The 25179-nt window shown below is 36.9% G+C and overlaps 2 protein-coding genes across 4 annotated transcripts in view; one reads left to right on the forward strand and one right to left on the reverse strand.

The window, feature by feature from the left end:
* The window catches only part of LOC109535872 (cAMP-dependent protein kinase type I regulatory subunit), a 53690-nt gene that overhangs the window by 2635 nt on the left and 25876 nt on the right, over positions 1-25179 (forward strand). The window lies entirely within an intron of this gene.
* On the reverse strand, positions 1227-19145 carry LOC109535870. 3 transcript variants are annotated; one of them, XM_019901884.2, is made up of 7 exons: positions 18709-19145; positions 7274-7498; positions 6100-6186; positions 4109-4235; positions 3903-4049; positions 3625-3844; positions 1227-3575 (listed from the first exon to the last, which is right to left on the reverse strand). In XM_019901884.2, exons 1-7 carry the CDS (start codon positions 18869-18871, stop codon positions 3414-3416), a joined length of 1131 nt encoding a protein of 376 aa, XP_019757443.1. In that variant the 5' UTR covers positions 18872-19145; the 3' UTR covers positions 1227-3413. The 3 variants fall into 3 exon arrangements, with proteins under 3 accessions (XP_019757443.1, XP_048525884.1, XP_019757444.1); XM_048669927.1 differs by lacking the exon at positions 18709-19145 and adding an exon at positions 7726-8086; XM_019901885.2 differs by lacking the exon at positions 6100-6186.

Below are 25179 nucleotides of genomic sequence, written 5' to 3' on the forward strand. Positions count from 1 at the left end.
AAGTGAAACTTTCAACGACTTTTGCGTCTAACTTTTCGCGAAGTTTTTCAAACATTGTTAGATTATTTTGATTAATTATACTTTTTTATTAATTTTTGTCAATTTGCTAAATGCCCCCGGATAATACTAAGGGAAAAGTCCAATTTTGTGTAATCCTGTTTTGTGTATTTGACTAATAAGTCTTTGTAAGATACCCTCGAATCTAGAAGATTTTCTGGTGAATTCAGTTTAGAATCATAAATGGGTTGTAGAAATTTGCCTGTGATTCAGAGGTTGAGATGACAAATGAAAAATGTGAGTCCTGAGGGGCTCAATATTTTCCTTCTGTGCTGAATAATATTTCAGTCTTATCTGCGTTTGCAGAAATATTTTTTTATTTCGTCTCACGCTTCACTGTTTAGTTAGGATGCTGCCAACCAATGCAAGAGAACACTTAAAACGTATTTTTACCAAATTGCATAAAGCCGGTGAATCGATTTGCGAAAATAAGAACTAAAAAATGCGGCGTGAAAATGTCGTTCTCTCAGTGAGAAACTTAAACTTTAGGTACTGTATTATTAATTTCTGAAACACCCTTAATCCGGGCGCCAGTTTCAATGTCTCCCTTGTAAAACTCTGACGTCATATGTTACAGGAATCCTCATCCCTTGTTGCTCGGGCGACGGGATTTCAGTCCCAATGGTGCCAGAATTTGGCGAGTTTCTAACATTCCCTGGTTTGTGAGGGTAAAATCGATTTCCCAAATAACTGTGGCACAAGGTGATGAATGCAGTTTAAAGCCGTTTCAAGACCATGGTTGTTCTTATTCGGGGTTTAGGGCTTGGGCATTCCATATCGCCCTTAGCTTCAGTGGCCTCAAACATTCGTCAACCTTGCCGCTCAACCTCCATGGAAGGAGAATATCGGTCAAGTGCGGAATTTTCCCTCCGTTTTATTTGGTTGTAGAGTGGTAATTTTCGTGGAAAAACGGAATTTTCGATCTGATTCGGCTACTTTCAAAGGAAACATGTCCTTAAGCTTGTCCGTGGTAAGTGGGAATAGTAGGTATGTAGACGATGTAGAGTATTAGTCTTGACTTGTGGATAACAAACTGCAAATCAATTTGCATTAACACCAGTGTCGTCGCCAAAGGTTCGGCGTTTTATTTTGGGAATCTAACACTTCAGAGTTTCTTTAAGTTCCCCATTGAGTCGAAGGGCGAAGACATTACTTAAATGCACTGTAAGTGGTTTGAATTTTTTATTTGAAAACAAACAGTAAGAATACAATATGTAAAACTGCGTCCTGATAAAACTAAGCAATGCTTTTATAAACTATATCTCAAAAATATAAACAACAAAATTAATTTATTTGACTAATAATCGTAATAATAATAATTAATAATAATAATAGAACAGTATATTGTAATAAAGCCACTATGTCTGGTATAAGTACTCGCTAAAAACGTCTGACTGATAGAAGGGTTTGGGTGACTAATTGCTAACTAACACAATTTTACAACAAATAAGATGCTTCTAAAAACCTATAATATTCAACTAAAGTTATTTTAAGTAGATGACTGAAACCCGTTCAGCTGAAAGTAGACTAATTTGGAAACGTCCTATTCAAACCACCTCTAATTACAAACTCTCAATATAAGTTCTTTAAAAATATATACTTAATTTACCCATACATTGTATTTTTTAATACCGTAATTAAGAAAATCCCTGTTAGATGACCCTATACGGAAACGTTTGTCTGATATTATTTTATATCACAATCACAGTTACTAGTTATATATACATTTCGATCCAGAATTCTCAAAGGCTTGTTCGTACTACTATGTGAATTAATAATGATAAACACATTGTTTCTACATTGATGGGTATGGTTGTTGTAATAGGCACTCGTTGATCACCTAATATGCTAAAACAGCCCCAGAAAATTGAAAATCTCATTGCATATTTTTAATAAGTACACTTTTTAAGGCGTTTAGATTAGTTCCATTAACACAATAAATATATTTACATCTTTCTATTCAAGCTATACATAACAGAAAATATATAACTTTTTGAAAAACTAGATAATGACTACGTGCCATTCGGCATAAAATAAGTAGATTTGCATTAACAGGTTTAGTAAAACGTTTGTAATATGTACACAAACAGCCGTCAAACATCAACATTTATATAATATATACCTACTAATAGTGAACATATACACTGTGTCCAAGCTTTAAGAGACTAGTAATATTACCCTTTTTTTTAACTTCGATTATATTAGTTTTTGTGGTTATTGTAGTCCAGAGCGAAACCGACCATACTTTCTCATAGCACTATCAAGATCAGATTGTCATCTTTTGCCTAAACGTTTCGTTTTAATAAAAGTGTATATTGTTTATGTATGTTTTGTTAAATTTTTAGTTTAATATGCAGAAATGAACAACATTTAAAACAATTTTTTGCATTTGTTTTATTGCTAAATTCTGTGTTATTAATTGAAGGTGAAAATGTTAATGATGTCAAATACGAAAGGAGTTCTTTTGAACAAGTCAGAATTAGAAATTCGTTTGAAAAGTTTTAAAGCCCCATTTTGTTTGTTGCTCATTTGTTGTTTTCCATTCAACCGACTTTGTTTCATCTCCGGTTTCTGCTGTTCCCATCCTGACCCTGCTTCCGTTGGACACAGTGTATAAAAATGAAAAAATTAACGATCCCCCTACATCATTTTCTATCACAATTTTTGGGTTTATTATGGTATAACCGTTTTGCGTGTATGTAGTAGTTTTGAAAGTGTATTTGGTATTTGTCGCAGCGGCGCAGGTTAAAAAAATAAGTTACTCTGATCAGTTAAAGAGGCTCAATTTTGTAAGCCAAGCAATGTTAATTCAACTGTTAACAGGTAATTAAAAATCGCTCTGCAAATGTGTTGGTACTGTAAGTTCTTTGGTTATATACTGACATATTTAAGGCATTGACTGTAACATGTTTCAGACTCATTCATCAGCATCCAACCTTTTTACTTGTGTAAGAAAGTAAGCTGAATGATGTCGGATCTCATACAAATTTCCTAGCAAAACTTTTGTATACTATTTACAAAAATATCGTTTTTTAAGTAGTAAAAGTGCAATTGTCTAACTTACGGTAACTTTCTAATTAAATCTTCGTTCTTAAGTGTGAGGGAGCATGTTGGTTGTGGTACACCATCAATATTACCCTGTTTGCTCTAAGCCCATTTAAAAGCCTTAAACTAACCCAGCCCTGTCTACGACTGACTAAATAAGAAACTTAGTCCTGAGATAATTGGACCGATGATCACCTAGTGGTTTATCCAAACATACAGCCATTGAGAAGGAGTGTTGTTGCATCTTTTCCAGTACGATGTTGTTTTATGTTGTTAATATGCATCCTACTCTATATGGTACCTTGTTATTATCAAGAGTAGGCCCCGATATACTCCGGTTTCCAAAGTTGGTTGTGGAAGAAGTTGTTGACTATGGCAATATCCCTGTCGTGATCTGGACCCATGACTGGGGCAATGGTAACTCCGTCTGGTATCACCAAGCCAAAGGGCAGGAGAGGATTGTCTAGTTTTAACTAAAATTGCCATTAGAACCTAAACGTCCACACTTTGTGCCAGTCTTACCAAGTTTGAATTCCTTTGCTTCTTGAATTTTTTGGGCGGCGACGGCTTTACTGCTGTTTCGTCGTCTTCGGAATCACTTGACGAAGTGCTTCGCTCTAAAGTTATGTTCAACTCCCGCAGCTCTTCTTGTGACTTTTTGCCCAGAATGCAGGCTAGTCTTTTGGCGGAAATCGACTCTGGCTGGTCCTGGGTGGAATTGGAGCCACTAACTTGGCAGGTACTAGAATCGAATGATTTCCAAACTAGTCTCTAAATTTTCAAAAAAAAACCGTTCTTACCTAAGACTCAGATTTGAAGGCAAGTTGAACTTGGATTTAATGGAATTTAGGGTAATGGTGTTGTTGTTCAGCACCAGACTGTTGTTGTTGTTATTCGTTTCAAGGGTAGTGAATAGCTGGGATTTGTCGTCCTTTTCTTTTTTGCTTCTAATTAAAAACCGTTATTAGCACCAGAAGCAACAGCCATAGTGACTAGTAATATTTACCTATTGTGACTTCGGTAACTGTTCAATCCTAAGCTGGCAATGAGTTTTTCTCGTTGCAATCTCACTCGTTTTGTGGTTATCACAAAGGCACTAACAAAGGCTTTTTGACACACTTCCACTGCTCGATCTATTCAAAATCACATCAATTAGACCCTGATAAATTAACTAATTATTTAGCAGCTTAATAATACTGATAGTTTTAGTAAATTGCTTCCCAGTAACCTTCGAGGATTTGTGAAAAAAATGCGGTTTGAACCGAAATTAGTTATTATTTTTAATTAGTTCTTGGGCGTCATTTAATGTAATTTATTGCAGTTTAGGAGACATTATGAAATTCCTTGATTGTTGAATGGTCGAATTAATTAAAGTCATTTGGCTAGTAGGAACATTGGAGATTTGACGCTATTGCAATTGATATTCTCTTAATAATTTACCTTAAGGCAGAAAAAAGTATAGAAATTGGACTAATAAGGCTCTGAAATATGAATGTTTTCAATGCTTGATAATTGGACTTTAATGTTTGTTTGTTTAAAGTTTTGGCTTTAAATTGAAGAACATTTACTAGTTTGTCGTGTAAACTTGGAATTCATCAAGAAAAACGTGATGATTTATAAAATTGCAAACTAACTTTATTAAAAAAATTTAATAAACCTTTTATTTATCAGCACTGATTAAAGAAAATAAATACAAATACAACAACAAAATGAAAAGAAATATCCCACTTTGAACAGTTAAATCACATTAGAAAAATATGAATGAGTCTTCAGTTCGCTCAGTGCATTTAGTATTTATCAGTAGTGAGGAAGTTAGAAAAATTCCATATAAAATTGGTCAGAAAGGAACTTGACTTTGTTGAATACTCCTTTTACTCATACTGCAATTCGAATATTTGAAGGAAGCAACAGGCGATTTTTTTTATTGCAAAACTTAGGTGTTTTAAAAAAATATTTTAATGGTCGGTAATAAACCCAAAAATATTGGATTTTGGTTCCAAATAGAGAAAATCTATATCAACTACTTCGTCTGTTAAAAATAAAATTTCTAAAATAAAGAATTTAAAAAATAACACTTTTAAAATTGCTGAAAAACTAGAGAATTCAATTTGCCTAGTACTTAATATTAAAATATTAAATACTCAGACTTTTTTGCAGACAATTTTTAGTTAAAAATTGCAACTTTTTTATTAGTTAATTTCCCAGATCTGAATTTTATTAGGCAGTTTTGCGAAACATGCATTTTCAGAATTATCAGAATATAGTCAGGAATTGAGCAGATAGAAAGCTTTTGAATAAGAACAGCAACATTTTTTCCCCCTGTGCAGCAAAATTTGATTTTGTGAAGAACTTGAAGCGTTTTTTAAAAAATTACAAACTGGGATAATTAATGGCTTGCTTACGGTTGTAAAAGTACTGAAAAAGCATTAATCTATTGGATAATAGAGCAGACAACGCACAATGTGGTTTGCGCTTCTAAATATAACTAGGAAATATCTTCTTTCACTATTGCAAGCAGATTATTAATTTATACCATTTTTAAACAATATTTAGATAATCGGCAATAGAGAGCCGAAAAACCTACATTTGTACTGCAAACAGAGAAATACTTCTTTTAAGTAACTAAGCGATTATTATTTTGCGCCGGAATTGAGCAGAAAGTGTCCATTTAATCGGTAATTGAGGGCCTAGAAGGTTGCACCTGTGARCCGAAAAAAATAACAGTMTTCTTGTTCCACTAGCAAACATTTGGAATTCATCAAGTCACTAAACGATTTTTGATATCAGAATTTCCATAATTCCATTGCCATTTTATTAAATTTGTCTGAACATCGGTAAAATTTGTRCAGGAACCAGTAACCAGGTTTGCACTTTCAGGTTGAAATTAAAGACCCTTTATTCCTCTAATGCGTCAAGTAAAAATATATGAAGTAACCGGGCAATTGTAAAACTGCAACCTGCAGCATTGACTTTCTATTTCTACAATTGTGTACGTACTTTGTAAAATATTCATATAGTCGCTAATAGAGTAGATAGTGGCTTGTACTTTTGACTCAAAATAGAGGAAATCGTCTTCAGCTAAGCCTGCAAATTTTGATTATTTGATAAAGTAAGCAGGCAGTTTTGGACAAATTGCCAACTAGTGTTGAATGACCACATACAGTAATGGGCTACTTGCATGCATTTGTGTTTATTTGTATAGTTTCATGTTTAAGATTAGTTTAGCAAATTTGGACTTTTATTACGATCACCCTGTAATATCAAATATAAATATTTTGTTAAGATAAAAATTATATTTTATGTCAGAAAGTGAATTAAGTTTTCATAACAATTCAAATAAAATTAAATAACACGCATTTCATTTAGAAACACTTTTTTTCGTGTGCTGTAACTTTCATGACGCACCCTAAATTATTGTAAATATTTGTCTATGGCGAATCCGATTTTGAAAAAAAAACTGGGTAAACTATCGTTGGGACACCCTGTACGTAAGCAGGATTGCCATATTTCTTTATCATACTGTTGTACAACCGAACGAGCTCCTGGTATTCGCATAAATGTGTGAGTTTTGCATTAACCTTCTGCTAATTGCAGAACATCTTTTTGACATAAAATTATATAGAAAATAAATTTATTTTCTTTGTTGAATATCGTGGATATTGAGATTCGCAAGCGGTTGGGAACAGCGATGCTAAAGATGCCCAGGATAATTAATACCAAGATGTTTGGACCGAATTCATAAATCTACACTTGCAATGCACTATTGCAGTTTTTTAAATAATTTTTAATTAATATTTAAAGAAGAATGTAAAAAACGAGGATGAAGAGGAGGTCATCACAATTCTAGAACATTATTTTAAACTGCATGCAAGTAGCCCATTGTATAAGCAACCCTTAAAAAAATGTCCATAAAGTTGGGAATACGGTGTGAAAAAATGTCCAGATCTTATCAAGTAGAACTCGAATTTCTAAACGTATTGTTCATAAGACCACGCCTTTCGAGATTGGGGAATTTACGAAAAGGGTGCAGATATATTGCCCCTGATCTCTGTGAAGGTGAATTTGTCGAGCAACTTTTACCAAAACCACACTATCTAGTTGTAGATTGTTTGTTGAGCAACCAGTCGTTTTGCCGGAAATTTTTGATCAATTTTCAACCCATGCAACTTACTTTCATCCAGTAAGGGTACCAAGTATTTACAGGTGATCCTCCTGGGAGGACGCCCACTGCCGGTAGTTTCAGGAATATTTAGTCTAGCCCGCAAGTCCATGTTTTGCCTCAAAAAATTGTTCTGCAAATCGGCCTCACCCAGTCCGTAGAAGTGCTGGAATAGTCGTTGTCTGGCTTCACTTGAGACCAACTCATCACATTTGTGTGGACATTGACACAGTTCGTCTGGAAAAGAAATTCGAATTTATTAGCAGCCAAGCAACTGTAGATAGTTGGGCCCGTTAGGGCCTTAGTCCGCTTTCACAAACGGTACTGTTTCAGAAACGATGCGGTGTGCCCAAAAATATGTCGAATTTCACCGAGCAGACGAAGGAACGGCCAAAACAAGGCCACTGTAATACATTCGTTTTGATCGGCCGTAAAATCATCTTTTTATTAGGTGAAACAACTACCTCTTGCTCGTAAATGGTGATTTCTACAAAGAACTTGTTCCCAATGTCTTTGATGTTGGGTACTCCCAGCTAAGTTGCGCGGTAATAGAGTTTATCTGTTTCTTCATCTGTTTACTCGTCCGTTAATGCAAGCAAAACAAGGCGAACATCACTTAATGGTACTGGCCGCACGTTATGCAATAGCGACGTCACGATTTCTTAGTACTATGAACATCAGCTGGAAACTCCCGCAAATCAAGCTCGCTGATGTCATAATTAGGCATCCAGAACGTGTTGCTGGTCATATCTTCAGAAAAAGCAATGATTTAGTGGTAACAGCGCCGCAAGAACATTGATGATGGCCTTTGGTCCCATAGAAAAAGGCCTTTGCCTATTTAGATCAATGCCAAATGGTACTTCGACGTAAGCCAGTCGTCGCCAGGCCAAGGTGAAAGCTAGCCTACCAAAACTACGAGATTTTTTCATTTTCGATAGTTTTAGCAGTGATGCTTGATCCGCATTAATCATTTCGATAGATAAATGAAAAATTATCCTCTAGAGTATTAATGGGGAAGGACGACGATATTGATTTCCCATGGCATCGCGCTTTTCACGGCAAAACCCTAACTTGGTTTGATATTCACCAGTCGTTTTGTCTTTGAATGATAAAATGCACAAAAGTTTAATTTCGTGTTGATTAGATAAACATTCCAGTCCAAATGCCCTTATCAGGGAATCGTAGATAACCGAATGATACAAAAGGCGTTTTTATCAATTTTCGGTCAACATTGAAAACCATCTAGACTTTTCTTTGTTCAAGTAATCTATACGGCGCACCAAAGTTGTGCCATTCCCGCAATCGAATAAATGGCCAAAGGCATGCAAATTATTTTCTAATGAGTGTTGAACGTAGATGGGAAGCCCTTCAGAGTACCCCCGATTAGTGTATGTAGTTACTTCGTGTCTAACCACGTTTACTGAAATCAGCGCCGGGTTATCACAATAGTGAATGATTGGTAACATTAGCTGAAAGGTTGCATCCGTTTGAAAAACTACATTTATCTGGGCATTGAATGAGTGTAAAAGTTGACTCAAGGCCGTTTTTAATGTCCCCAGAGCACCAATAGAAATCACAAATTTACCGCGATGCCTCAAGTACAGTCGTGAACGTGTCAAAAGTGGGGAAAACCCACGTCCGTGTGGATACGGGTATATAGCATTCGGCCATTTTAGAAAGGAAAAAACGACCTTAAACACTTTTTAATTATTTAAAGACCTAATGACCTCATTTTCCGTGAACAGAGCCGTTTGGCTCGCTTATCGATGCCACTTGGGAGTTTTCGACATCACAATCGCTATCCAACAAAGGAAACCGTTTCGCCTGCTAAAACTGAAACGTTATATTTATGGCTGTATCATGTTGTAAACATTCTGAACAACACGAGGATGCATGTTTGTTTATCTACAACACAGTAATCGTATCGAAAACAGGGGGTCTGATTCCCGTAAGGCAATATGGCCTGTATTAGGTGCTTCTTTTCGACTATCGCGCATTGGCCTAGAACGCTGAAACTCCTAAGCTTGAAGCTTGAAACACGTTTGTTTCAACGTGTTCAAACCGAAGAAAATCAATTGCCAAATCCCGAATTGTTGGTCTGAAAATCAAGTGAAAACTTAAACAACAGAATCTTTGACATGAATTAACGATTAAGGGCATAGACTTTGTTTTTTAAAATATTTATTTAAAATTAACAAAGTTGACTGTTAACAAATTTATGCACCAAACTCTTTGGTGGTTTTCGATACGATTACTGCTGTTAATCAAATTAGGCACCAAAGAGTTTGGTGCATAAATTTGTTAACAGTCAACTTTCCTAATTTTAAATAAATATTTTAAAAACCAAAGTTTCGCTCATTGATCGTTGCATGCACTCATGCACAATTTTAAAAAGTCCACATTTGAGCTCGTCGAAACTTGAATTTTTCTCAACTTGTTGAAAACAACGTGGATCATGTCAAATCCAGTGGATGTTTGCCTGATCGTTTGGAAAACAGTGTGTGAAAACGCAAACGGGCCAAAACTTGAAGTTTCTCTAGCAGTAGCTTATTGAAGGCACGTGGTCTACAAGATCTGATAATGTTAAATTGAGGTTTTTTGCACGGAGTTTTATTGCATTTTGCAAGTAGAAACTTGTTTTTTCGCAACATATTAAAGGCACATAGATGGAGAAATGACGATATTTTCAGTCAAATCCGAGCGCGTTTACTCATGCATGGATATTTTTTAAACTTTAGGCCCCAGCGCAGATACACAGAATTCCAAATTCTAAACGCTAGCAGGTAAACATATTTTCGATACAACCATGTACATTTTCAATCTAGAGCCTACAGCGCATTTTTCAACCGATTTTAATTTGTAAACGTGAGTAAGAATGATGAACCATTTGCAAATTGTATCCTAGAGTGAATTTTTGTCGACTCATTTCAATAAAAAATCACATTTTAAACTTTATCAAATAATGATAAGACACTTTTTAAGGGATTTTTTTTTGTTACTTGCAAAGCTTTCAAGCTGAAATTTGTATTGCATTTGGGCAGGCAGGTTTTCAAAATTTCAAGTCACAAAAAAGGCAGGTAGAAGCTTGGAGTATTTGGAACATATTAAGGACACATAGAAGTACAAATTACGATAATTATAGTTTAATTGGAGCTGTGAGTGATTTTTGGGTATTTTTCAAACTTTTGTGCTTGACAACTTTTAACAGACACACAAACCTTCAAGTACAAATCGCGAGCAAATGGAAAGATTATATTTTCATTACAAGCTAAAGAACATGCAGACACATCGGGAGGTTTTTGTGCAAAATCAAGAGCCCACTAATTGTTTTTTAAATCCAGTCGATTTTTTAAATTTGAGAATGATTATACCGGTTTTTTAATGTACCGTCTATTATGCTGATAATTTTTGGGAAACAAAAAATTGCAAGTAGCTAGAACCTTGCAATTTTCGCAGCTTATTGAATGCTTCTAAATGCACATATCGTGAGAATGTTAATTACAGTGGACGGTTCACTGAGTATTTGGAAATGTTCAAAACGCAGACTGCAATGCACTTTTTAGCAGGCGGATTAGAACACTTTTTCGGGTCTCCAATACAAGCAAGTAGAAACTTGAATTTTCTGTATTCCAGGCACATAAGCGTATACATTCTGAGAATGTTAGTCCAATTAAACTACCATTTTTTCTGGAAAGTTTTAAGCTTTTTTTAAGGTTTTAAAAAAACTGCAAAGTTCCAAACCCAAGTAGATCGAAACTTATGGGTTTTTAAGCTTAATAAAGATACATTTATCAGAGTATGAATCAAATTTAAAAAACGGTACAAAAAAGTCCCAAACGTAAGCAGGTCGAAACTTGAAACTATTGAAGGCATATTACAAGAATGTGATCAAATCGACGTGTTTTTTTCCGGAAAGTTTCAATTTTTTATTGCATTTTGGCTGGCAAGTTTTGAACAAATCTGTGAAAATTTCCGAACGTATTAAAGACAAATAGAAGCTCAAACGTCCACAATTTCAGTCTAAGCCGAGCCCTCACTAATTTATGGGAATTCTTCGACTGTTGCCTTTGGCACATTTTAGCAGACACCCCAAATCTGAGCAAGTAGTAGAAACTAGAAACATATTTTCGTTACAAGCCTAAGACACACATAAGCATATCGTGATGATGATTTAAACGGAGTTAAAAATCCAGCGAGTTCTTCGTAAATTTCTAAACTGGGACCTGAAGTGCTTTTAGCAGACAGCAGTCTTTTAAGAAAGGTTCACATTTAAGCAAGAAGAATTATAAAAACATTTGTAACCGGTTGAAGACATCAATGACTTGTGTTTGCAAATTCCAGTCGATCATGATTTTGCAAACATAGGTTGAAAATGCAATTGAATAGTCAGATTAAACAAAAAAGCCCAAACGCAGACAGGTAAATACTTGAACGTTTCGTAACATATTGAAAGCACAGCGGTGCAGATTTGATAGAAACTTTAGTCAAACTTGAGAGTTTACTTGTTTTAAATCAGTTTTCAAACGCGAGTTCCTACTGTACGCAGTTTTTGCAAACACATTTAGTTGTGAGGGCACAAGCGAGTTGAACAACACGAAACTATTTTGGTAGGCATATTTTCAAAAATTCCAACTTCAAACAAGGCTGAAATTTCAGTAACATGTTGAAGATATATAGCGACATTTTCATTTATTTATTATTTTCGATTTAATTGATTTCATTTTTCCATTGACTATTTCCGAGGTTTTCAACCGGAGTTGAAATTTGCATTTTTGGAGGCACGTTTATTAAAAATCTCCAAAAGTTCCCAACCTAAGCAGATTGTCGAAACTTGAATTTCCGGTAGCTTATTGAAGACACATAAATGACTCCTGAGAATATTAAACAAATTAAGGTTCGCCTATTTTGGAGCGTTTCAAGGTGGATTTTGCATATTTTTTAAATTAAATTTAAAATAAATTAAAAAAAGGTAGCTTTTCAAGAACTCTTCAAAAAGTCCCAAACGCAAACAGGTCTAAACTTGAACTTTCTGTGCCTTATTGAAGGCACATAAGTGCATATAAGCTGAGAAAGAAATTTTATCAAATTGAGGCATTTGCACGTTTCAAAATACAAATCGCCAAAAAGTGTTTACTCTACATTATCGTAATTGAAAAAATTAGCCCTCAACACATTTTTGCAGCCACAAAAAGACCCAAGTTCTAGCTAGGAATTTTGGTAAAAATAAAGAACCCAACATTATTATTATGCTTTTTCCAATATAATACAGATGTTAAATTTTCAATCTTGAGCACGAAAAAAGTTGCAAAGCTTGAGCGGGAAGACATTTAATTATTTTGTTATAAACTGAAGCCAAAGAAGTGCACACTCGTGAAAGTTTTAATCAAAATAAAGGGCAAATGCTGTTCGAAAAACTGTTGCAAGCGCTTTGGAAAGACTCGAGCGGTCAAACTCACAATAGCAAATTAAGGAAAATACATATAAAACAAATGTAAACATGTTCGTATCGTGCTAACGAGTGAGAGTTTCACTCAATCTGTATGGTTAATTGCAAACAAAAATATTCAATTCCCAAACTTGATATTTATTTTTAAAGCATATTGAAGACACAAATGCCACACAGCTTGAGAGTCTTAGTAAAATTCATCAATCAAAATATCTTTAGTTCAAAGTTTTACTTTAGTGAGTTCAAACTGCAGACAAAAATCTTAAGTCCCAGGCACAAGCAGAAACTTGAAATTTTTCGTTACACACTGGAGGCACGTAACTTTCCCAATTTTTGAGAATCATAAATAAATAAAAATTTTGAATCAGAATTTTCTAAAAATTAAGCAAGCTGGCAGGCAATTGGCAGGATTGAAGAACTCGCGGTTAACTTTTTTATTTGGTTTCCAGAAATAATGAAAACGAAAAACTCAAGACAGTCTTGCTTACGTTTTATCAGCACATAAAGTCATTTTTTTTTCAAATTGTACATTTGGTTCACTGCATTTCTCATGATTCGTAAACATAAGATAATGATGCAATTTAGCATCCCGATTAAACAGATAAAAAGATCGCGTTCAAAATTCAATAAGCAGGCAGAAACGGGAATGTTCGTTAACACGTGGAAGGCATAAAATTTGGTTTCACGTAATGAGACAATTCTGATCAAATTAGGGGACCGAAAGATTGTTTGCAAGATTGGCAAACTTTGCTCATCGATGCGTCTTGAATGCACAAAATTGCACTAAAAGAATGAAAATTTTGCAAAATTTCTAACTTGAACTCAAAGGCAGGCGCCCTCAGAAACTCAAGCAGCTAGAAACTAAAGTTCTGGCATATTATTGAAGACACTCAAGTCCGCAACTTGAGCAGATCTAAAGCTTAAATGTTCGTACTTTAGGATTCGAGAACATTTACGATCTACAATGTATAAGAACCGAATGATTTATCATTCGTCATCTAATTCCCTCTAGATCTAATAGTTTTAAAGTTGAGTCGTTAAGTCGGCGGTTCTCTGTTTGCAAGTGATTCGCTAAGCTTAAAATTTGCGGTCACTTTGTGCAAAATCGGAAAATTTCTTAAATCAAAATCCTCGTAAAGGCCACAATAATGTCTCTACTGAGAGAAATACGAAGTGAGTGTATGTAGGATAACCACTGCTGAGGTCAATTTTTTTCACTCGTCTAATATTTGGTTTATTGCTTGTGTATACAATGTCAATGTTTGTGTTAAAGTAGTTCGAGCGTATTTACAATGTGGTACGTGGTCGCCATACGAAAAGTGATTGTCGTACCTTTTGAAATACAAAATATTATTATAAATAAGCAATCGCTATGCCGATCATAATGACAATAAGTGAATCAGATTTGGCCGATTTGGCACGAATTTTTCGAGTTGGCTGGCCTCAATTTGTTTTCCTTCAACTGACACAGATAAGGAAAATAATGTCTGACATTGACATGTGAATGAATTATTACAATTTCGACCAATCAAATCAGAGCGATGACTACACTAGACAAAGTGCACCACCCTGTATATACAAACTAATTCATTTTTAAATGCTCGCTTTTAAGAAGCGATAAGTAACTTTTAATTAGGGCGTTTGTCATATAAGCATTCGTTTCCTAACACCTGAATTTTAGGCAGGTCCATTTGTTTTTCCATTTCAAAGATGATCAGGAAATCAGCGTTAATTGAATTTGTGACCTTTTTTCGCTTCATCAACATTTTAATTCGTCGTCCGAAAGTTGCGAGAAATCGGGTGGTTGCAGCCGGTTCCACAACGTAAATGAAATGGCACCCCCAGGACCGGTTTCGAGTCGATTAGTCCTCATCAGTTAATGCCCCATTTAACTTACGGATTTTTGAATATGTCATTTGAAAGCTAAGACCACCTGATGAGGACTAAAAGGTTCGAAACCGGTTCTGGGAGTGCGTCTGACCGATGTAGCCAAAACCTGTACTTTTACCACTATGGCTGAGTAACCAGTCAAGAAAATCGTTTTCAAATGTATACCCAGTTGGGCAAAAATGTTTCAAGTGGTGCAAAAAATGCCAAAATTATTTATCTAAAAAATCTGTCGATTTGTACGAAAAAAATGTATTGTTTTTATTTTGATTTAGCAAGAGCCAATGAATGAAGTAAAAGTGCAGTAAGAGTTATAAAACCTTTTAAATCCCTGCAAAACACGCAAATTTTTATTAGAACTTATTTGTAAGTCCGATTTTGGCAAACAATTATTCTAGTAGAGAGAGAGAGTACAATGGACTATTTCGGGTTTTCCGCTTTTTTTTCTTTTGAAGTTCTAGTAACTTTTTCAAAAATGTTATACGACGCAATTGGTAAGACAAACGTGTATAATAATCGTCATTCGCAAAATAAAAACTGCGTGCTCAAAGAAGACGAAAGAACCAAAGAGGGAAAAACCTGCTATCGAGAAATAGATGAATTAGAAATCGCCTACGCTATAGCCATGATCCGCTAATGCAAATCTATGCAACAAATCAGCAATTGTGTACACARGAAAATAAGGCCAGCAGGTGCATATTTTTTTCCGTTCTGACGCCYTTATGGAATTATGGTCCTTCGAAAAGGCAATTTGAAAAGTGCGGTTTTTCCTAATTGTTACCTGTTTATTTGGRGTTTGKAAAATGTTTGTGACAAAAGTACTCCTCGTTTTTAATTGGAAATTTAAAATGGCGATTGRAAAATTTWAAAAAATGGMGCTGTGTGGTGGTTCCCCAAGTGACCCCAACAGGCCCCAAGGGGGCCCTTGGAAGTAAAATCCATGTGGACAACGTCAAGAGGTCCGCGCAAGATTTAATATAAAATTATAGAATAGAACTCTTTTGCAAGTAGTCGAACTCAGAGCACAAATTCAGATGAATACCCACTAATACAGGGGCAACTTATTGAATTAGCTACAATTGTTTAAACAAGGCTACGACAATTTCGGCATACAAAAACAKATTCCAATTTTATATCCAGCATTATTGGTTATTGCACAGAATCTTTTGWTTGATTTTCCGATCACCTATTTGGTAGAATGTGTATTTAGTGCGGTTATGAAACTTGTCACAAAAATTAAACCRACTAGAAATTAGTACTCGTGGGGATTGGMGGTTGCATAAATACACTSASAACWTSCCATCAGGTTCCAAGAACATCCAAGTCATTTWATTATCCAAGTTATTTTTATTTTAAAACAAAAGTTATAATTTCACTAAATACTTCTGCAACAAWATATTTTATTTATATTTATATTGAATTTTTACGTCGCAATTTATAATTCGAGTATATYAGTGTCTTGAGGTGCTCAAWAGCAAAAAATCCAAMGGGTTAAGGTCGGGAGATCGGGGTGGCCAGGCCCAGGCTACCAYTATTAAAARTAATAATTTTATWATTGYCAAAAGTTTTATTTTAAGAAAAACTTAGATAATCTGTTTTGAAGCAAAAAATGGTGTGTTTATTTGGTCACACTGATTGTGATTAGATGACACATTAGATTTGTACTGAAGTTAATTGTGAGCATACCGGTATAATAATAGCATTTGGGAAAATTTCTTTTTAAAAACGACGAGCTGTCTGTGCCTGGAACCCGAACATCGATTGTCGAACCACTCTCCTCGTCCTTTGTTGGCGTGAGTTCTTTCAGCTTCTGCTATGTTACTGTAGAATTTCCCCTGAACTAATTGCGTATCCGCAAATTCGTGAAAGGGCATTCAAAGTAAGTCACAGTTTGACAAATTATTGTTATTATTGATGGGGTCTGTCCACCTGTACCTATCTGTTAATGCCAGAAAACATCATTGCCGCTTTGACTTTTCGTCAAAAAATTGTAGAAGAGAACTTTTTCAATATCAAAAATTTTCGTAATTTGAAGCAAAGATCGTAATTTTTCTTTTTGAATGCTTAAATATTCCAATATGCTACCAATTAAACATGGAACAATTTCTAAATAATGATTAATAACAAAGTTGAAATTCGATCTTCAACTGTTAATATCTTCTAGAAATTTTCGGGAAAAAATTTTTTCAATATTTTTCTCGTATTTCTCAAGTGAGCCTCCATCACCCCTTAAAAGGAATGACGCCAATTTTGAATCACCCTGTATGTGAAGTTCTCGCTTCATTTTTAGGTCTTCTATACGGTCACTGTGGGCCACCCTGTATATTGCCTAATATGTATAAAACACTGAAGCACTTAAGATTTTATTGCCGCTGATTAAATTGAATGTCGCCACAAAACTATTAAAACATTGCAACCGAGATGGCGATTTCACCCAGTTTCTTTGCCCATTACTTATATAGTTCACCATGTATATATTAGTTGGGGATTCTATTATGCGGTTTTGTCTCCAGGAAAGAGATGTAACCAGTGAGAAATGCGTCGTAATTGCACAAAGACATCGACGAATCCTATTAGTGTCTATCAAATGCAATACGCCTTATGAGCGAAAAAATGGAAAGAATCGAGATAAAGCGGCGTCGGCCACGTAATAAAATTTAATAAAACAAGTGAACAACTAACTAACTGCGTACTTTGGTCCGATAAAAACAAAAATTCCACACGAGCAGATCGGCCCTCAAACCACTATATGGGCTTACGTCACGAGGCGCACCGTCATTTGTTTTTATATTATCGCCTTTTCTAATGTTAGGGAGTTATCGTGGCCTGTTGCCTTTCGGATACGTTAAAGTGCAAAGTGCAAAAATCGCATCTTGGAGCCAGGAGCTTTGTAGTGCGACGGCAAGTTTTGGCTGGATTAGATCTAGGATGGTTGAAGAACAGAATAAACGAAAAGTGCACGCTTCAAGGATTTGGGCATAAAATTGCTCGTGCGAAAATGGCCTTTGCAATAACCCAACAAGCTAAGTGCGTCGCCAGTCTCACCGAGGCGCATAAGCTATTTCAAAATAATCGCCTTGAGCCGTCGTGGCCGATTTTGCGCCGTCGAGAACTCGCCTTTGGCCCCATCATCAGAAAAAAACACCGACGAGAATCGACGGCGAAACAATTATTGCCTGACCGAACAACCAACAGTCATCACGGATTCGAACAAGGCCTTGATTTTTCGGCTTTCATATTTTTGTAATGGCTCTCTCGATTCCCGCTGCCTTATCTATGTGTACACGGTGGCCTTTGGCTGCATAACCCGACCATCTTGTCACCTCGACAACATCCCAATTCATCAATTACAGATAAATCGTAGGAAAATACTTTGTTGACACTATTGGGCCAACCCCCGTAGTGGCCAAGATGGTCGGGGTAGTTAGCTGTCACTGTCTCTCGCGCTGGGCTTGACCAGGCGTTGTCATAGTAACAGCTCAGACAAGTTGCTAATAACGCAAATACGAGGGATAATTGAGAGTTGCAAGCAAATAGTAATGGAAAATAAATGCCAGCGAAGATGATGTGCTACTTTGTATTTGCCCTCCCGATCAGCTGACGTAACCTGACAATAGGCCACGCGCGCCCGCAAGACAATCGGCCTCCACAAACAAAAGGAAAAAACCGCCTGCAAGTGTACGCTGCTCGTTTGCCCATCGCAATAATTATCAACCAGTTTCCATCGTTTTCCATCGGAAAAACGGCGTTAAAACGCCACAGAAACCTGTTTTCCACGTGCCGTGCGAGCGCGTTACAAGGCCGTTGCGACCGTGTGACCTAGATATTAAGGTCGTTCGCGTTATTTTTCCTTGGAAAAATTCATGGCACGACTGTCATCTGCAACTGCACTACTACCACGAAGTGAGGTTAGCATTCGTTGTTTTGTTTTGGTTGAATTAAGGTGTTTTTAGGCGAAAAAGGGCGATTTCGATGGGCCTACGTGGCGAAAAATGGGCACATTGCGATCGGTCGCTGTGAGTCACACGCGCGCGGATGAGTGACGACGTTCGGTTGCTAGGGCACTAAACTGGAATTTTTCGCACTGTTCCGTTTTTCCCATTTCATAACCTACCTGACACTTTTTTGGCGGGTATCAGCTTGCCAGTTCTCGACACGTACGCCAATCCGGCACTGCGCAGATGTTTTTGAAGTTTCCGTTTCGATTTCGGAATGCCTTTTTGGTCTGTCGGTTGCGACGATCCGATCGCTGGTTGCTGCGTGCCTGCCGACGCCATGTTTTAACTATTGCACGAACGTGACGCTACTGATGACAACGGGCGACGATAAGCGCTAATTCTGCGGTCTGTAGTCATGGTAGGCAGTTCGCGCCAATGTTGCCGATTTGCCTTTATTTTGGTGCAATATTTACCATTCTGGACACTTATTTGCCATGGACTACTTCCTGGGGCCGTATTCTTCAGATTCAGGAGAGAACGGAGTGTTCGGGGATTTCCTCCCCGCTGACCATCCCCGGCGGAGACAAAAATGTTCTTGACTGATGGGGCATGTTGCCAGATTGGCACTCCCATGTACAGGGCGTTAGCTTATATATATACAGTGTAGCACAGAGGCAGTTAGTGGACGACCAAGAGGTGTTCGAGTTCCAGACATAGAGGAACAGGTATTGGAGATAATTGCAGCAGTCTTCCAGGAGTATTAGGAGAACTGTGCAACGACTGACACTTTCCCAGGCAACTATGCACCGGGAAATTATCCAGGAAGCGCTACAGACACATTAAATCGCTGGTCTACCGATCACTGGTACAGATTGAGCACGACTTAATTAGACGAATACGAGAAGCTGCTCGAGAAGAGTGCACTATAACGTGGTGAACACGGGCACAAACACATTTGGAGTTAAACGGGCAGAACTTCGAACACCTCTTGTGATTTAACAATTAAATAAAAAAATGATATTTTCAAAAAAGAGGATACTCTATTCAAACTGCTTACCTGGATAGTAACCAATAGACCTACAAAAAAACTGGACGCATATCCGTCAGCGGGATTTTGCAAGGGATTCAACACTATACAGGGTGATTCAAAATTGGCCTCATTCCTCTGGAGGTGTTGTCTGGCGCTGTTATAGGAGTACAGAAAAAATAATAAAATAAATTAATTGTTATTAAAAACTGAGAAATTTGCAAAAAACTATATCAGAAATACGGCAGCAATGTTTTTTAAGGTAATCTGCCTAATTAACATTGCGCAAATACCTGTGGCTTCGTACTTATTTCAAACTCCGGTAACTATGGAATCATACAGACTGACAATAAGATAGACAATGATAAACTGTAAATTCAACAAGATCTGTTGACGAAATGTCAACCTGTTCTCATAACGTCGAATATGCGTGTTTATAAATAAACCCTACAACACCAAACATTTGAAAGGTTAACTCCAAACAAGCTAGTGCATGTGTAATCTCCTTATTATCCACTCTTATCAAGCAGCTTCTCGTATTCAGTTAATTAATTCCTGCTTCATTTGTATCTCCTTGTGCTGTGTGTATCGTACAAACGTGGTAGGAATGTATCCCTTCCTCGGTCTTTATTTGGTGCTTGGTTATGTCCAATACGTGTTCCTCTGTGCTTGGAACCCGAACATCTATAGTCCACTATCTTCCTGCAACCACTCTCCTCGCCCTTTGTTGGCTTGAGTTCTTTCAGTTTCTGCTATCTTTATGTAGCATTTCCCCTAAACTAATCGCATATCCGCAAATTCGAGAAAGCAAATTCAAAGTAAGTCACAGTTTGACAAATTATTGTTATGAATGACAAGGGCTATCCACCAGTAACTATCTGTTAATAACAAAAAACATCATTGCCGCTGTGCCTTTTCATCAAAAAATTGTAGAAGAGAACTTTTTTGATATCAAAAATTTTCGTAATTGGAAGCAAAGATCCTAATTTTTCTTTTTGAATGCTTAAATATTCCAATATGCCAATTAAACATGGAACCATTTCAAAATAATGCTTAATAACAAAGTTGAAATTCGATCTTCAACTGTTAATGTCTTCTAGAAATTTTCGAAAAAAAAATTTCAATATTTTTCTCGTACTCCCCAAGGGAGCCTCCTATCACCCCTTAAAAGGAATGACGCCAATTTTGAATCACCCTGTATATCACTTACCCGCCAACGAACCTCTTCACTTGGCATTTATAGACTTTGACCAAGGGATCGACTATTGAAACATAAATCTTCAATGGACGACACCAGAATAGATGATAATATGGATGTACACGAACATATTAGAATATGGATACGAAAATGCCACTTAACAGACAGTATCATAGTCAATAGGAGTAGGACAGGGCGATGCAACATTACAAGGGGATACGAAAAACATTAATATTGACGGATGCTACCTGAATGACCTCCGATTTGCCGACGACATCGTCCTAATAAGCAGCAACGTTCAGGAATTGAAGAACATGTTAAAACAACTTAATGATGATTCAACAAAGATCTGCTTGAAAGGATAATCGCAAAGGCCAAAAGAATGGAGAATAATAGAAACGTAGTCATATTTTGGAGATACAATAAAAGTGGGTAAAGAGAACCAGACAGCATAGATCAAACGAAGGATCAGACTAACCTGGGCATGGTTTTGATACCTGTGTACTGCCAGTAGCAACATATGGCCTAGAAACAGCGGCAAATCAGTTAAGAGCGATGGAACGGGCGGTGCTCTGTATTAGTCACAGAGACCAGAAGAGAAATGAAGATGTGGCAATGGGTAGAACATGTAGCCAAGCAAGACCAAGCTAAATGAAGTGAGAATGGATGACCACATAGAAAAGATGGCTTGGTGACATCAAAAGGTAAAGGGAACAACAGATGGTACCAGAAAGCAGAGGACAGGATATGGAAACATTCAGGAGTGGACTGATAAAGGAGACCGGGAAGACTGAAAATAATAGTAACGCTTACAACAGGTAAATCAATGTTTATTTATTGGCAATTTGTCAGGTGGTCAAATGTTAGAAAACGTAATTGAGTAACCAATTCAACACGAAATATATATAATTGATTAGAAGAACTTGTAAATATAAATATGTCAGCTTCCTTCAAGGATCAAACGTGTCTCAACAAGCTATTGCTCAATCCATGATCCCCACTTGGAGTCAACAGTTATCTACTTATAACTCTGATCCAAACTTTAATTAATGTTGTCTGAACCGAGAAAAGCTACAACCGAAGTTGCACATTAACAAAATACCCCCCAGGAAAAGCCTTATTAGTCATTAGTATAAAGGGTCACTATAAAAAAAAAAATTGTAAACATTATACTGTCGTTTTGCGTTGGTGGCGATGTGATTTCCCTGGTGGTTTCTTCAGATCAGAGTTTAATATTTAATTCGTCTGTAACTTGCGGTTTGAGAAGGTCAATTGAGGATGTATTTTGTAGGGCATATTTCCCAGTGAACAAAGTTTCAACCTGTAATCAGGTTCAAAAAATGTTTGACAATTTACCAAAATTGTGTTTGGTTTACGAGATTTTGCAGACCGGAGCTTGGCATTTTTTATATCTGGACCTAGTGAAGTAATAGAGAGTCGCTCTTGTCTAAATTTTGCACAGGAAACAGTTTTAACATTTATTTGTTTGCAAGGAGAAACTCAGGAACTAGAAAAATAAGGTAATCTTTAGATACATTTCGTAGGGTAAGGCGCAATCTATAAATGGTAAAACGTTTCGATTTGGACGCATCCTCAGGGAATGTTGAGGAATTGTTTCAGGATTTTGCTTTTCCGTTATTCAGGCCGAAGTTTAATACTTATTTCATCAAAAACTAGTCATTTTGGGGGAGTTGATTTTGACTAGAGCAGCCAAATTCTTCGGTTATGCCTCCAAAAAAGCGATAATTTTTTTTATAAACTTGCTATTTTCTTGCACCTTACGCCGAGAATCGCTGCCAACACCGTCCTTGCACGGTTAGCAAACAACAAATAACTTCTTCCGCTTCTAAGTCCGCAATAATTCGTACGATTTATCGATCACAGTCCGATTCCACGCTTTACACCCATATCTGGTGACCTTCGATTATTGGTCTATAACGCGGGGAAAATGCCTAGTGTAATTCCGGCATAACACTTTTTACTAGTTGCTTCTTTCGACAGCCATTCCCGCTCCAAATTGCACTTGGTTGCGCTCTGTCCCAGTTTCTGCTACTTTCGGCCCGACGAGGCAACAATGGGATAATCCTGCAAAACCCACACTGGCAGGAAAGCACTTTATTGCGATCTATACGCGGCAGGAATGTTTCTTTACGAGCGACTACGTTAGATGGCGAACGCGTACAATTATTGACACATGTATCACGTTCACTTTATTGGGCATCCGTTCACCTTAATAGCTATGATTAGATGGGGCGTATTTCTTCGAATTGACGCTAGTGGATTGTTCGCTATCATCATCTATACGTGAACAGTAAGGCAGCTGTAAGAATCGATAACTACCTGCAGAACTGGATAATGAGTCCGACAGGGGTGCCATCCTCTCACCATTCTATACGTGGAGAATATATCATGAATCGTGATGGAAGAATGGATTCTTCAACGAAGATGGAATGCAGATGATACCGTTCATCATTGCGTAAACTGGAATTAGAAAGCAGCAACCTTGGTTTGAACATCAACTACTCGAAGACCAGAGTGATGATTGGACAGAGCTCTTAGTAACATATGGGCCAATCTCAAGTGGTTACTTGCACGTCTACTTGGGTCTACCTGTACGTCTACACTAATTTCAAATGGGGTGGTTGTTCACTGAAATTACCAGACGAACAGCAAAAAGCCTACAAACATTGATATCCCTGACACTGCTCTACGGAGCGGGAACATGGTTGATGAAGGCTATCGAGCGAAGGAAATCCCCAAAAGATGGGAAAGATGGTACAATGATACGAAACCTAACCGACTACATAATGGTTAATCAAAGATATATAAACAGCTGTAAGATGGCCAAAACTTATCCGGGAGCGGACATAGACTCTGATCACAATTTATTGGTAGGAGAATTTAGGGTACAATCGAAGAAACTGAAAGCAAAAGAAAGCACAACCGAAAAAAGATCTCTGAACCAGAGGTAAGAACTCAGGCCATGAACATAATAAGTAACGCCGTACGGGATGTAAAAAACAGCGCAGAGGTCGAGGAAAAATTAGAAAAAATAGTCACAGTCACAAAAACCATAACGAAAGAAATACTAATAGCAAATATACACAAGAGGAAACTCTGGATGACTGAAGAGATATTGAAATTGATGGAAGAGAGAAGGAAGACCAAAATAAATAATGACACGAACAGATATTTAGAGAGACATCAGAGAAGCAAAAGGACACCAACTCAAAGACAAGTGCAGATACATTTAAATAGCACATTCAAAGCACGACACATTTGGTGTATGTAAGAAGATCAAGGAAATAACAGGAAAATTCAAGAAGCAATCAATAGATAAAATGAACAAGTCGAAACAATTGTAGACATCGAACAAATAAAATCAACATGGATGGATTGCGTGAAAGAATTGTTCTCAAATACAAGAACAGAACAGCAAATAACAAACGCCATAACAGGACCGGATATCCTTTTAGACGAAATTGAGGCAGCAATGATGACCCTCAAGGATGGAAAGACGGCTGGTCCAGTTGAGGTGCAGGATGCAGTCAGAGATTCTCAAACTTTTTGATGAGGATTTCAAATAAGAACTAACCATCATATTCAATGAAATATACAGCAGTGGAAAAATACCCAAAGAATGGCTGAAATCGGAGTTTATGGTTCTCCCAAAGAAGCGGGGGGTCAAAAAGTGCAATGACTATGGAACAATAAGTCTCATGAGTCACTTATTAAAATTATTTAAAAAAATCATGCATCAAAGACTGTACAAACTCTGTGAAGAACAGGTATCGCCAACACAGTTTGGTTTTATGAAGAGATGCCTTTTTCAATGTACAGGTGCTGTTCCAGCGAAGCAGAGATATGAATTGTGAGCTGTATGCTTGTTTCATTGATATCAAAAGGCATTTGATAAAGTTCTGCAAGATAGTGGACTTGACGGCAAATATCTACGCATAATTAAGAACTTATACTGGAATCAAACAGCTTCCGTTAGAATTAACCATGCCAAAACAGAAAAAGTGCAAATCTTAAGAGGAGTCTTAAGTCTTCTCCACCTTGTTGTATGGAGTAGAGTCTTGGACCTTAACGGAGGCAACAGCAAAGAGGCTGAAGGCGTTCGAGTTGTGGACATATAGAAGAATCCTCGAAATATCATTGGTGGACAAAATATCAAACACCCGAATACTCCAAAACCTAAATAAAGACAAATAAATAATATATACAGTAAAACGTAGAAATTGGAATAGCTGGGGCACATCATGAGTAACGAAAGCAAATCCAAACTACTAAAATGCATCTTACAGGGTAAAGTGCAGGGCAAGAGAATCGTTGGAAGAAGACGAATATCCTGGCTGAAGAACTTGAGAACCTGGTTTGAATCATCCACCACGGGACTGTTCAGAGCAGCAACAATTAAAA

This window comes from Dendroctonus ponderosae, unplaced genomic scaffold, assembly GCF_020466585.1.
Source record: "Dendroctonus ponderosae isolate FM_Combo_2020 unplaced genomic scaffold, Dpon_F_20191213v2 Dpon_F_20191213_9, whole genome shotgun sequence".
In the NCBI taxonomy this organism is placed as follows: domain Eukaryota; kingdom Metazoa; phylum Arthropoda; class Insecta; order Coleoptera; family Curculionidae; genus Dendroctonus; species Dendroctonus ponderosae.

Excerpts from the sequence above, each read along its gene's own strand:
- LOC109535870 (XM_019901884.2), bottom strand. The coding sequence starts at position 18,871 with ATGGCGTCGGCAGGCACGCAGCAACCAGCGATCGGATCGTCGCAACCG. Across the intron at positions 3,845-3,902 it reads CCTTCAAATCTGAGTCTTAG|TACCTGCCAAGTTAGTGGCT; the intron begins GTAAGAACGGTT and ends ATTCGATTCTAG. Across the intron at positions 3,576-3,624 it reads AGCAAAGGAATTCAAACTTG|TTAAAACTAGACAATCCTCT; the intron begins GTAAGACTGGCA and ends TGGCAATTTTAG.